Source organism: Sarcophilus harrisii, chromosome 2, assembly GCF_902635505.1.
Source record: "Sarcophilus harrisii chromosome 2, mSarHar1.11, whole genome shotgun sequence".
NCBI lineage: Eukaryota > Metazoa > Chordata > Mammalia > Dasyuromorphia > Dasyuridae > Sarcophilus > Sarcophilus harrisii.
The window spans coordinates 206,276,770-206,290,487 of record NC_045427.1 but is presented as its reverse complement, the minus strand read 5'-3'; the positions used below and the strand labels follow the sequence as shown (position 1 = coordinate 206,290,487).

General features: G+C 34.5%; 1 protein-coding gene across 3 annotated transcripts in view; it reads right to left on the bottom strand.

The window, feature by feature from the left end:
• Positions 1-13,718, bottom strand: part of CDH13 (cadherin 13) — a 1,300,132-nt gene that overhangs the window by 485,621 nt on the left and 800,793 nt on the right. For all 3 annotated transcript variants that reach the window (XM_031949184.1, XM_023494633.2, XM_031949183.1), the window contains one exon: positions 9,889-10,033. In XM_031949184.1, the coding sequence (XP_031805044.1) occupies positions 9,889-10,033 (145 nt within the window). The remainder of the gene's footprint in view (positions 1-9,888; positions 10,034-13,718) is intronic.

The following is a 13,718-nucleotide window of genomic DNA, read 5'->3' as shown; positions in this document are numbered from 1 at the left end:
TCCCCTCCTTCCCTGATCCCCTCCCCTAGATGGCAAGTTATCCAATATATGTTTTTTTTTTTTTTTTGTTCTTTTTTTTTTTTTTAATTTTTTTTATTTAATAGCCTTTTATTTACAGGATATATACATAGGTAACTTTACAGCATTAACAATTGCCAAACCTCTTGTTCCAATTTTTCACCTCTTACCCCCCCCACCCCCTCCCCTAAATGTCAGGATGACCAGTAGATGTTAAATATATTAAAATATAACTTAGATACACAATAAGTATACATGACCAAAACATTATTTTGCTGTACAAAAAGAATCAGACTCTGAATTATTGTACAATTAGCTTGTGAAGGAAATCAAAAATGCAGGTGTGCATAACTATAGGGATTGGGAATTCAATGTAATGGTTTTTAGTCATCTCCCAGAGTTCTTTTTCTGGGTATAGCTAGTCCAATATATGTTAAACATGGTAAAAATATATGTTAAATACAATATATGCATACATATTTATAAAAATATCTTACTGCACAAGAAAAATCAGATCAAAAAGGAAAAACTGATAAAGAAAACAAAATGCATACAAACAACAACAAAGAGAGTGAGAATGCTATGTTGTGGTCCATACTCAGTTCCCATGGTTTTCTCTCTGGGTGTAGATGGTTCTCTTCATCACTGAACAAATGGCATTGGTTTGAATCATTTCATTGTTGAAGAGAGCCATGTCCAATAGAATTGATTGTTGTATAGTTTTGTTGTTGCCGTGTATAATGATCTCCTGGTTCTGCTCATTTTACTTAGCATCAGTTCATGTATGTCTCCCTGGGCCTCTCTGAAATCATCCTGGTGATTTTTTCTTACAGAACAAGAATATTTCATAACATTCATATACCATGATTTATTCAGCCATTCTCCAAATGATGGGCATCCATTCAGTTTCCATTTTTTGCCACTACAAAGAGGGCTGCAACAAACATTTTTGCACATACAGGTCCCTTTCCCTTCTTTAAAATCTCTTTGGGATATAAGCCCAGTAGAATCACTGCTGGATCAAAGAGAATGTACAGTTTGATAGCTTTTTGAGCTATCAAAATTGCTCTCCAGAATGGTTGGATCTGTTCAAACATTCTACCAACAATGTATTGTGTTCGAGTTTTCCCACATCCCCTCCAACATTTGTCATATCTTTTCCAGTTATCTTAACTAGTCCGAGAGGTGTATAGTGTGTACCTGCTATTCAAGATCAACTTTACTGATCATGGAGAGACTCATTAATAGATTCATTTGGTAAAATGATCAATTTATTGGCCACAGCTATTCCTAAAAAACTACATATAAAGGTTTACTATTATAGTTTAGTCATTTTTCTGTTGTGTCTCTTTAAGACCTCATTTGGAGTTTTCTTGGCAAAAAATACTGCAGTGCTTTGTCATTTCCTTCTCCTGTTCAATTAACAAATTAGTAAACTGAAGTATAATGAGGTGACTTGCCCAACATCAGAAAGCTAGTCTGAGGCTGGATTTGAGCTCAGGTCTGGCATTCTATCCAGTATACTACCTTGCTGTTCTCACCAAACTACCAAAGGATTTTGATTTATACCAGTAAGCTATATCAGCTACACTGATAATATAAAGGATCTTTGCTATTTTAAACTAAACTTGAATTTACTATATTGAATTTAATTAAGTGTTAGAGACATAACCTCACCCAGATCTGATTTGTTCTTAGGACAATTAGCATCATTACTGATGTATCATAGACACTTCAGCATCTCTTAGAAATTAGTTCCAGTCACATAATAAATCTGCAAAAAGTCACTGAGAAATTGATAGAAAGGAAGTTTGTCTAGCGAGATGAGACCAATAAAGATCACTTTATGCAAGAAAAGTAAGCTGCTTCAAGACGTCATGGGTAGATTCAGGATAATAGAATAGAATCTAATTTAATATTAGGATAACTATGCTCAACATGGTAAGAAAGGAAAATATTCCACTAAACAAAAAATAATATCAATTGCTATGTTACCTCTTATTTATATAATAACTTAAGAAAAAACTAATGATAAAAATAATAATAATGAAGATAACTGAAAAGTCTTTTTTTTCTGATGAGGTCCCTTAAAAGTCTTATTTTCTGAAAAAATAGAAAAAAAATCAGTGGACACTATATTCCATAATCCTAGTATAAGAAGTAAAGAAGTAGGCTCCACCAGTCACCTAAAAGAGGTTCCTTTTGTTAGATAAGAACACTTGATTAAATTAATTAGGTTCAGAAGCTTTATTTATTGAACAAGCCAGCACCAATGCTGCAGTGTATGGAATCCTGGGCCTGGAGGAATGAAGATCTGAGTTCAAATTTTGTGTCACTAACTTCTTGTGAGACTGATAAGTCACTTAATTTCTCTTTGCTTCAGTCTCCTCAATTGTATAATGGGTATAATAGAACTACTTTTTAGGGTTCTTGTGAAGATTAAATGAAACATTATTGGAGGGGGTAAATGTGTTTAGCACAATGCTTAATATGTAGTAGTCACTATAAATGCTCTTTGCCTTCCTTTCTTTTCAGTTTCTTAATGAATAAATTACAATTTCTTGTATTCATTACATCACACTATTATTAAGCGCTTACCTTTGCTCTGCAGCTCCATTGAGGGTATTTGGGGATAATTGATTGACATACTTCAGAAAGAGACTCACATTTTTTCAAATAAAAGGTCCCACAGCCATTTTCATATTGACTTTTAGAAAGTGAAACTGGGTAATTATTCTTGCAGTCAATATTCAACTCATACAAAATTTCCCTACTTTCTCTACTTCAACATTTATTGAATGGAGAAATTGGACCCTGTGAAATATTCCTTAGATAAGTCAAGATCAATGGAAAATGAGGAACCAAAGAGAACTATGAGCACCTAAAAGCTTTTTTTATCTGAAAATACATATCAAATAAGTCTCCTAGTTAGGGCTAAAGTAAACAAAAGAATGAGGTATGTTCATTTAAGGTAAAGTAACTAATAGTGAAAATTTCTATAAGCAAGGAATACTCAGAGAAACTTAGTTGATGACAGATGTGGGAGAAGAATATAGACAAAACCAATGCCAAAAGTATTAAGGAACAATGTTATAGTGTTAATGAGGAATGTACTGAAACATGAAGTCATATTGCCTTATCCCACTAATTTTCAGATATAAATTAAGAAATACTATTACCTTCTAAGCACTGAATCCTAACAGTTTCAGAAAATAGACATTACAACAGTTCTATCTGGGGTAAAGTGGTAATATCTTCTTTAAGCCAACTTATCCAGAGGAAGGAAGCCAGGATGAGGAAAGGATTTGATTTTAACCTAGAGAAGACTGGGTATGACACAAGAAGTATTTCCTAATACTTGGAATGATGGAATGTGTAATGGGATCAGAACATTAATAATTTAATAATTTTTGAACTTTCAGATTATATAGTTCTATCCATTATAACATCTGCTTTGCTTATAAATACCAATCTATATCCTCTCCTTGAAAAGGAACTATTTCCCAAACCCTGGTGAATTCTAGTGCCCCCCTCTCAATTATTTCCTATTTATCCTTTACATAGCTTGTTTGTACATATTTAGCAATTTATTGTCTCCTTTACTAGATTGTAAGCTCCTTGAAGGCAGTCTATCTTTTACCTTTTTATATCCTCAGCATTTAACACAGTGCCTTCCACAGAGTAAGTGCTTAAGTAGTATTTATTGATTAAAAAGTTACAGAAAAAGAAAAGTTAAATCTCCTTGAAAGGAGAGCCAGAGCAAGGCTTCCCAAAGAAATTTTTAAAAAGGAAGGGAACCTCTACGCACAAAAATATTTATAGAAGCTCTCTGGGCAAAGAATTAGAAATCGAGGGGGTGCCCATTAATTAGAGAATGGTTGAATAAATGGTGGCATGTGATTATGATGGAATAATATCATTCTATGAGAAATGATGAGCAGGATGCTCTCAGAAAATCTTGGAAAGTCCTCCACGATCTCAAGGTAAATGAAATGTGCTGTGTACAAAGTAGTAGCAATGTTGTGGGATGGTGAGCTATGAATGACTGCTATTCTTAGCAATACAATGACCCATGACTAGTCTGAAGGACTTATGATAAAAAATGCTATCTATACTCAGAGAAAATTGTGTCTGAATACAGATTGAAACACACTCACTTTTTAAACTTAATTTTTCTTGCAAGTTTTCATTTGGAGGGGAGAGGAGGGATCTATTTTTTTTTCACAACATAACTTTTAGGGAAATGTTTTGTATAACTTCACATGTACCTTCTTAGTGGGAGTGGTGGTGGAGAAGAAGAGAGAATTTGGAAATCGAAGTTTTAAAAACAAATGTAAGCATTGTTTTGTATGTAATTTGGGAAAATAAAAATATTAAAATCAAAAAGAATAAAATCAAAATTAAAAAAAAGAAAGAGGTTCCTGAGGAGGCTTGGGTTTGAAGTCTGAATGGATATCAAAAATCTAGCAAACATAATCCCTTTTAGGACAGTGTGGATACTTCAGTGTTGGAACTTTCTGGAATTTACTTTAGAATATGATAGCTCCCATGGTTGTCTTTCAGCAAAGTGTCTATCATCTAACCAGTATAAGTTTTACCTCCAAAGCAGATGATCAGAACAGACTAGTCTAATGCCTACGAAGTAAGTACTGATTAATGTAGTAATAATCATGACAGACAATGAGCTGAGATAGAGGCAGGAAATTAGGATTCATTTCCAGATTTGTAGCTGACTTGCTAAGTAGTGTTCAGCATATCACATTCTCAAACACAGCTCAAGGGAATAACAGTATTTTCCCCAAGGGGCCTACCCTCTATCCAAACAGAAATGTCACTATTGAAGATAATATCCTCTGTTTCCCAAGCATGCATTTGCAGGATCATATATCTTCCTCCCATCATCCCCCATTCAGCTGTCATCTCTCAGAACATGGGCTCCTTTTGTGGGTTCTATAATGGGACTGACAGCCCCTTGCACACTTCAGAGGATGGGTGCCTTCCTGCCTGGCTAGCTCTCCCTGTCTGTACCTGCCTCCAATCAAGGGAAAACAAAGCTGTAGTGATTTTACAGAAGAATGAGAGAGAACAGGAAGGGCAGACATGTGCCTGAAAGGCTCTCAATAGAAAGCAACAGGAACAAAGTATTCATCCATACAACATCCATGCAATATAATTCAAATGTTCCCCTATGGTGTTGTGGAGAACCCCAGGAAGTCTCTGCTGAGGAGAAATAGGGTAGTTTTTGTATTTTTGCCTCCTGAGCCCCATTCAGAATTTTAAGTACCCAAACTATTCTCATGCATCTGGGACTTAAGCATTTCTTCATGTTCAGGAAGGGCAAGGATAATCACCTTTAGGAACTAATCAGAGATTTTGCTCCCTTGGCACAAGCTTTAATGAAAAGGTTAGATACCCGGATTTTAATCCCATATCTCAGAGTAGCTAATTGTGCAACTCTGAGATAAGGACATTATAGTCAAAGCAAGCCTGCCAAAGAACTCTGGGTTTGAATTCTGAGTTCTGTCTGTGTGACTTTTGGCACATCACTTACTCTCCCTAAACCTCAGTTTCCATATCTGTAAAATCAGAGTATTGAACTAGACAATCTTTGAGCTCCCCTTTCCCTCTAAATCTATGATCCTGGTATTCTGGGGGTTGTATATTATTATTGAATCATTTCTTTCATGTTTTATGTTTTGTAACCGTGGGGCTTTCTTGGCAAAAATGATAAAGTGGTTTGCCATTTTCTATTCCATTTCACTTCACAGATGAGGAAATTAAGGCAAAAACTGGTAAGTGTCCAGGGTCATACACTCGTAAGGGACTGAGGGCTAATTTGAACTCAGGAAGGTGTGTCTTCCTGATTATAAGCCCAGTGTTGTATTCATTGTACTGCCTATGGCATTGAAAAAATGAGTTCTCTACTTCAGTTTTCCATCTGTAAAATAAGGCTACATGTTAGCTACTATCCTTTTCCTAAGGGATACATTTCTCTCTAACTTTAACTTAAAAACAAATTCTAGATGGATTTTGGTAAAGTTGTGGTATATGATCATGACATAATACTAATTAAAGAATGATGTCAATGATTTTAGAAAAATATTGGAAAGTCTTGCATGGAATAATAAAGAATGAAATGAGCAGAATTAAGAGAATGATTTATACAGTAATATTGTTTTAAGGACAACTTTGATTGATTAAGCCATTTTGTTTATTGTAAATACCCAATTAACTACAAAGGACATGAGGGAAGACATTATCTGCATCCAGGGGAAAATCTGATAAATAGATATAAAGAATTATATATATATATATATATATATATATATATATATATATATATGTATTTTGTCTAATGCTAGTTATCTCTAGGGCCAGAGGTTGGAAAGGAATAAAAAAAATTCCATGATCATTTTATCATATATGTTAAAGAAATAGCAAATTGTATGTAACAAATTTACAGTTTTATGAGCAATCATTTCCCCCCCCATATTCTACTGTGTTACTGAAATGATTGTTTATTAAATTTAGAATAAAGTTTGTAAAAATGAAAAAAAAATATTTATATGTGTACTTTTTTGTTATTTATTTGAGGAAAATAAATGGATAAAATAAGAAGGAGCATTGCAATATTGTTAAAATTCAAATAGTATTTTTTTTTCTTCTTTGGTTTCCTTTTATCCAGTAATGAGGATGAAAGAATACCTCTGTGTTTAGCACCAAGCAGCTCTAAAAGGTACCTTGTCTGCAAATACCGATAAATATTTGTAACCTTCCCAGGGAATGGATCTGAGTCGGCAACCTTCAAATACACTTGACAATGACAAGGATATTTTTCTTATTGGGAGATGAACTTTTGGTGTGTTTTACGTGCTTGTTTTTCCTATGAAAATCTTGAATACTTCTTTGCCCCCTCTTCCTAATTAGCCACGCTCTGGAGAAAAGATTGGGATCACAAAGCAAGTCTGACTAACTGTATGCTCAATTCTGTTCATCCTGATTTTCCTAAAACATGAGATATGACTTTCTGATTTGATTAATAAGTCACAGTCTTCTAGGAGTTACTGATTAGCTCATGGCAAAGTGGCCCCCAAGCGATCTTCCTACTAGCTGTTTATGATGATTGTCTAAACAATCACATGATAACATGTGGTATTTTAGGAAAGACATCTCTTTAAATTCTCATACTTCATTACTTTCTGAGTTAGGCCTAGAAAAGAAGCAGATAGTTGGTCATGTTAAAAAAAAAGTCATTGAAAATATTATCACTGTCAGTAACAGTCCTGCAGTTATAAGGGTGAAGGGGCAGGGAATAAGCATCTACTATTAGGAATCAGTCATTATGGTAAACACTTGACAAATATTATCTAATTTGATTGTAACAACAACCCAGAGTGGTAGGTACTACAATTAACCCTGTTTCATGGCTTAGGAAACTGAGTCAGAGATTGATGTGCCCAGGATCATATAACTAATAAATTTACTACATTAACTTGACTCCAGACTCAGAGATCTATCCACTATAATACACTATTGACACAAGTATAACTATGAAGATTCTCAGAAACATCATATGTTCCCTCAGAATTTATGAAAATCTAAACACTGAAGCTGTCCCTATACAATCCATTATCAGTTAACAAACATTGATCATCTACCATATGCCATGTACTGTACTAGGTGGTAGGGAAAATCTTTGGTCAACTCCAATCACTCTCATATTTTCATCTTAAATTTTCCTACCTTATTTTATCTAGCAGGTTGAAAATGATTTTAGAGGAAAACATAAAATCAGCATTTTCTTTTACATGTTTTTCCAATGGATAGATAACTCTTGCAGGCAAAAATTATTTCATTTTTGTCTTAATATCTTCAGTGCATGACCAAATACCAACTAGTATTCATATTAAATAATAAGAAGGTAGTATGTAGAAGTGAAAAGGCTGCCTTTTCAGTCAGAAGATATGGGTTCAAATTACACTGATGATGATTCCATAAATATTTTACTTTAAGATACTATTTTTAATGTCCTTGGAAAATGCCTGTAACATGTTATTGTTATTCCTTCATTTCATTCATGTATTTCTTTGTGACCTCAGGCTTTTTTTGGCAGAAATACTGGAATGGTTTATTATTTCCTTCACCAGTTATTTTACATATGAGGAAACTGAGGCAAAGAAGATCATGCTAGTAAGTATAGGTGGTAAGATTTGAACTCAGGAAAAATGAGTCTTCCTGACATTGAGCATGGTACTCTTTCTACTGTACCAACTAGCTGTTCCACATCCTGGAGCATAGTAGGGGCTTAATAAGTGGGAATAAATAGACTTTGTTGTCCCTTGTATCTCTAAATCTGTGATCTTAAGTTAGTTGATTAATTATTCTCAATAGTTTTATATAGTATTTGAAAGTTTGACAAATACTTTACACATACTATTTTATTTGATTTTCACAATCCTGTGATTAAGACATTATTCATTATCTTCATTTACTAGATGAGGAAATTGAGGCTGACAAGTTCCATGACTTGCCCAGGATCACATAGCTAGCAAGTATCTGAAGAAAAAAGTTGAACTCTGGCCTTGTGACTCTAAATTCAGCATTCTAGTCACTGTTTCAGAGATGCCTCATTTAGTTCATAAAACTTGTTGACTAACATGAGATCTTACATACTTAAAATGTCCCATTCTACTCCTATTCCAATTCCAGTTAAATTTCATTACATTAAAGAAAAATAAACCTACTTTCCCACACAGTATTTGGATGAGGAAGTCAGGCAAAGAGACCACATCTACTAGAAGGCAGAGTTTTTATGTATAGCCTAAAGTTATTCACATGGAAGCTTAATATTGAATTAAAATTGAAAGCATTTTGAAACATATGTTTAGTTCCACCAACCTTCTTCCAAAAGACCTAGTCAAACTTATATATAAATCAATAAAATTTAAAAGCAAAATATGAGCTGGAGCAATTGTTTAGAAATAATTTCTTTGCATCCTTCATATTGCCTATTTTGACATAATGTCAGTCACCCATAACATAGTATGATTTCAGTGCCTTCTACCTTTGAATATTTCAAATCAAGTTCAAATCTGATTCATGTACGTGAATATGCATTGTTTTTTTTCTTTTTTTAGCACAAGCATTCTATGACAGAATTATGCTACTGTGTCTTCTGCTGATAACATAATAAGCATAAAATTCAGAAGTTGGGCTAGAAATACTAAAACTTCCTTTAGTGAAACTAATCTACAGGCAAAGAGTTCTTCTAAGTTCTGTGACAACAACTAGAGAGGGCATTTCTACATATATTTGAAAATAGACCTTTAATTAATGACAAAGATTTTCAGGCTGAATTTCCATAACCGAAGTAAATAAACAAATAAACAGTCCTAAGTAATCCCATTAAGACAATGTTCAGTGAAATGAATTGTGGACTTGATGGCCTGTTCAGTATTGTAAGACCCTCTCACATCATGAATACATATTAGTCTTCAGGCTAACAAGGTTGAGCTGGAATATATATATATATATATATATATATATATATATATATTTGCCAACCATCTTTTTGTCTCTCACCAGGGACTATATTTACATTTTACAAGTATGTTAGAGGTAATAGGAAAAAGTTCAATAATAACTATTAAATTCTACCATTTATCTTAATTTATGCTTTGTTCTATAAATAAATAACACCACCATATCAAATGACAATGTAGGGGACCATACACATAGACTACCATACACGTACACACAACCACAAACACACAAAATTGATCCACAAAAAAGTCATCCAACTTTACTTTTAAACTTTACTTTTTTTTTTTAACCTAAAATGACTATAATAAATAAGGCAGAAAGACTTACCAGTAGGAGACCCTTCCATGACATGACCAATGTATGGTCCTTCCTTAAAAATGGGCCTGTTGTCATTCTGATCAATCACGATAATATCCAAAGAGACAGGTCCCTCAATGGTTTTGCCGCTGACATCAGTAGTCTCCACGAACAGCTGTTTGAGTAAAGAGATTGGGGGAAAGGAATTCATTTATTGTGAAAACTGAAATATGTTCCTCCTGGGAAAGGCAGGGAACATCAGCAATTTTGTTATAATTAGCTCTTGGCAAAGTTCAAACTTTGGTCTCAATGGATAGTCACTAGAATTGAATTAGAAAGTGAAGGATTTGAGTGAAAGAGAAAAATCAATTCGTGCTGGATCCCCATTGGGTATTTTGCAATTAATTCACTGAATTTGCAAAAAGAACCCAAAGAAATAAAAAACCACAATCTCATATGAATGATGTAAAAAATTGCCGAGGGTATGATGTCTTCTATTTCTCTAGCATAATTATGCTTACAAGGAATATTTTAGTGGTGAGAGAAATGGCAAAAGCAGTTTATATCAGAATATTGAGTCATAATTTCAAGCATTTATGATTTAATAAGTATACATTCACCCTTCATTTTTAAACATCATAAGCCTTCTAAACTATAGCAGAAGTAACTTGATTGTTGTCCAGACATATTTATTATGTGGTAACCAACATATGTTTGTTGAGGAAGGGAGAAAGGGGGAAGTAAGCTAAAAGAAGAAAAAGGAAAAGAAGAAGAAAAAAGAAGCAGAAGAAGAAGAAGTAGAAGCAGAAGCAGAAGTAGAAACAGAAGAAGCAGAAGTAGAAGAACCAGAAGCAGAAGCAGAAGAAGAAGAAGGAGGAGGAGGAGAAGGAGGAGGAGGAGGAGGAGGAGGAGGAGGAAGAGGAGAAGAAAAAAGGGAGAAAGAAAGAAAGGTAGAAGGAAAAAGATAGGAAGAAGAAGAAGAAAAGAAGAGGGAGGAGAAGAAAAGGAGGAAGAGAGAAGAGAGCAGAGGAAAAGAGAGAAGAGGAGACTATTTGGAGAAAGGAAGGGAAAAAGAAGAAAGGGAGGAGAGAAAATGTCATGGACATTTTTAGGAAGCCACAGTCTTCATGTCTCATGAGTCATGCCCAGTTCTATTCCTAATATTATAATCTTGACATGGGGTTAACTTACCCTGATATTGGTGAACATTCAAAGATATAGTTTGAGGTCATTCATTTGAATAACCGTTGAAAATAAAATGGCTTATCACAGACTTTCCCTTGTTTCAGAGGTAAAGGAAAAGCTCACCAAAGGAATGACCTTAATGAAGTCTAGTTTTTTAGTTTGTTTTTGTTTGTTTGCTTGCTTTTGAATTAAAGTCACTGCAAGGGAATCAGAATCAAAGTCATAAAAATGAAGAGGAAAGAGTTATGGGATCTTGATCTTTTCATTTAGGAGTCCTGGGAGAAGCAAAGAAAAATGGTTCAGCTTCCCCTTAAACCTTCCTGCCTATCACTTCAATCTCTCTCCTTAAGAGTCAGCATTAAGTGGTGATATTTTTTAAAAGTAATATCAGATTATAGCTCTAGTTCTTGACTGAAAGCATCACTTAAATACTTTTGTAACTTTAAACATATTACTTATTCTTTGAAAGCCTCCTTTTCCCCAAATCTAAACTCTATTATTTCATGTCATCAAAGTTCATATGATCACTTACCAGGTATGTTATAGAAAGAAGGTTTTTTTTTTCAGGCTTTACACTAGCTGATTATTGATTTCCCTTCCAACACCGAGTATGTAAAATTCATGGAATCATACAATTTTATTATTAGAACAGGCTTTAGCAGTCATCTATTCCAATCTATAACCAAAAAGATTACCTCCTTTAACATGTCCAACAAATGTTCATCCAGTCTCAGCTTGTAGAGCTCTAAGGAAAGGAACTTTAGCAGTTACTTAGGTATTCTCTTTAGAGTCACTTTGTGTCAGTTCCTGTTTTTAGAAAGTGTTTAATATCAAAGCTAAATCAACCTTTTTACAGCATCCACTCACTGATACTCTACTTCTGCTCTAAAAGAAAAGATTTGGTTAAAAGAAGATGCTTTAGATCCACCCATAGTACTTTGGAAGAATAGAATGGATATCATTTTTACCCCTTTCCTCTATTCAAAAAACCAGGAGCTGATAATATGAGTTTTTTCATGTCCTCCAAACATTTTTCTCTTGAGAAAGTGTCAAAAACATCTTAACTAATTCAAATAAGTAATATATTGATACATATATTAACTCAGTATCATAATTGTTTGCTTATCTATACCAGTATACACTGTGTGAAGGCCCTGGAGTACCTAACCCATGAATCCCAAAAAATACAGAACCAACTAACTACACTCAACATGATGAAAATATGAAGGAAGGCCAATTCAAAGCAAAACCCTGGAGTAATATTGCTCTGTACTTTCTAACTTCTACCGATCTTCCTGCAATTCTACTCCACAACATTGGCATGCCAAATGGCACACTCTTCACTCATTTCCTGTATCCCACCAGATAATGGTTAGTTTCTACATTTACCACTATCAAATGTGTACCAGCAGCTTTCCTACTTTTTGGCACTGCTAAATATTCCTATAGAACTGTCAGTGTAATCATCCGCTTATCTTGTCAGCTGGCACATTAAGGCAAAGTGTAGTGGGTCCTGGAGCTGCCTTTGTGTAATGTGTATATTATCCCATTCCCAGACACATTAACCAAGTGCTAATTGTACTTTCTCAATGCAATTTGGTGCCAGTTGCAGGAATGACTCTGGCACCTGCTTGGACTTTCAGACTTGCAGATGAACTCAGATGGAAAGAGTTGCAAAAGAGGGAATAATTTTCTCTCTAATAAGCCATTTTGAAGCCAACTTGCTTTTAAAGCTGATGTCAGAGATAAGCTGTCTGCTGATTGGAACAAGGGCTGCATATCTGGTGCTGAGAATCCCAGTATAGTTTTATCTGCTGAGCTCCTAAGTAACTTCACTTTCTTTGATTGGCCTCAATTTTCCTATAATTAGAGAAGAAACCTCATTTTGTCCAATTTAGCCAAACCAGACTAAGAGAAGATCAAGTTTATGTACTAGAAATACATAAACTCATGAGTACCTCTACTAAGAAATCATATCTGAAAGTCAGAAGCAAATTAGGTAGATGACTTAATTCATGATAAAGTTTTTAATTATGCTATGTATTTTAGGTTTTTTAAATCCTATCACACAGGGTTCAGATTTGTTGAATCTACAATGAACTCATCTCATTGGTTGAAAAAAATATTAATTAATATGGTATGATTAGGAGGAAAGAGTTGATTTGTGCTTGGGAGAAGAGAGACCTTATTATTGCTGCTGATTCTAAGATGGGGCATGGATTGTTCCAGTGTCTCAGGAAGAGATGGAGAGCAAGAGAGAGAGAGACAGAGAGAGAGACAGAGAGAGAGACAGAGAGAGAGACAGAGAGACAAAGACAGATAGAGACAGAGAGACAGAAGGAGGGAGAAGAAGAGGAAAAGGAAAATGAAGAAAGGAAGAGGAAAAGAGAGGAAGGAAGAACAGAGGAGAGGAGAGAGAAATTTTAGGAAGGAGCATATACATGAAGAAGGTATTCCCTTGACATATCCCTGATTTCCAGCTTGCCTTCTCAGAGACTTTGGGGAATTTTCCTGTAGGTGAGGTCTAGAACTCTGAATTTGACCCTCTCTCTGACTCTCTCCCTTTATTTGCCTCTTTCTACCTATTTGTCTCTCATCTCAATCCCAGTGGAAAAGTTCAATCACTGTTTTTTATAACTTATCTAATTTCTTGTTTGCTATCTTTTTAGACACAC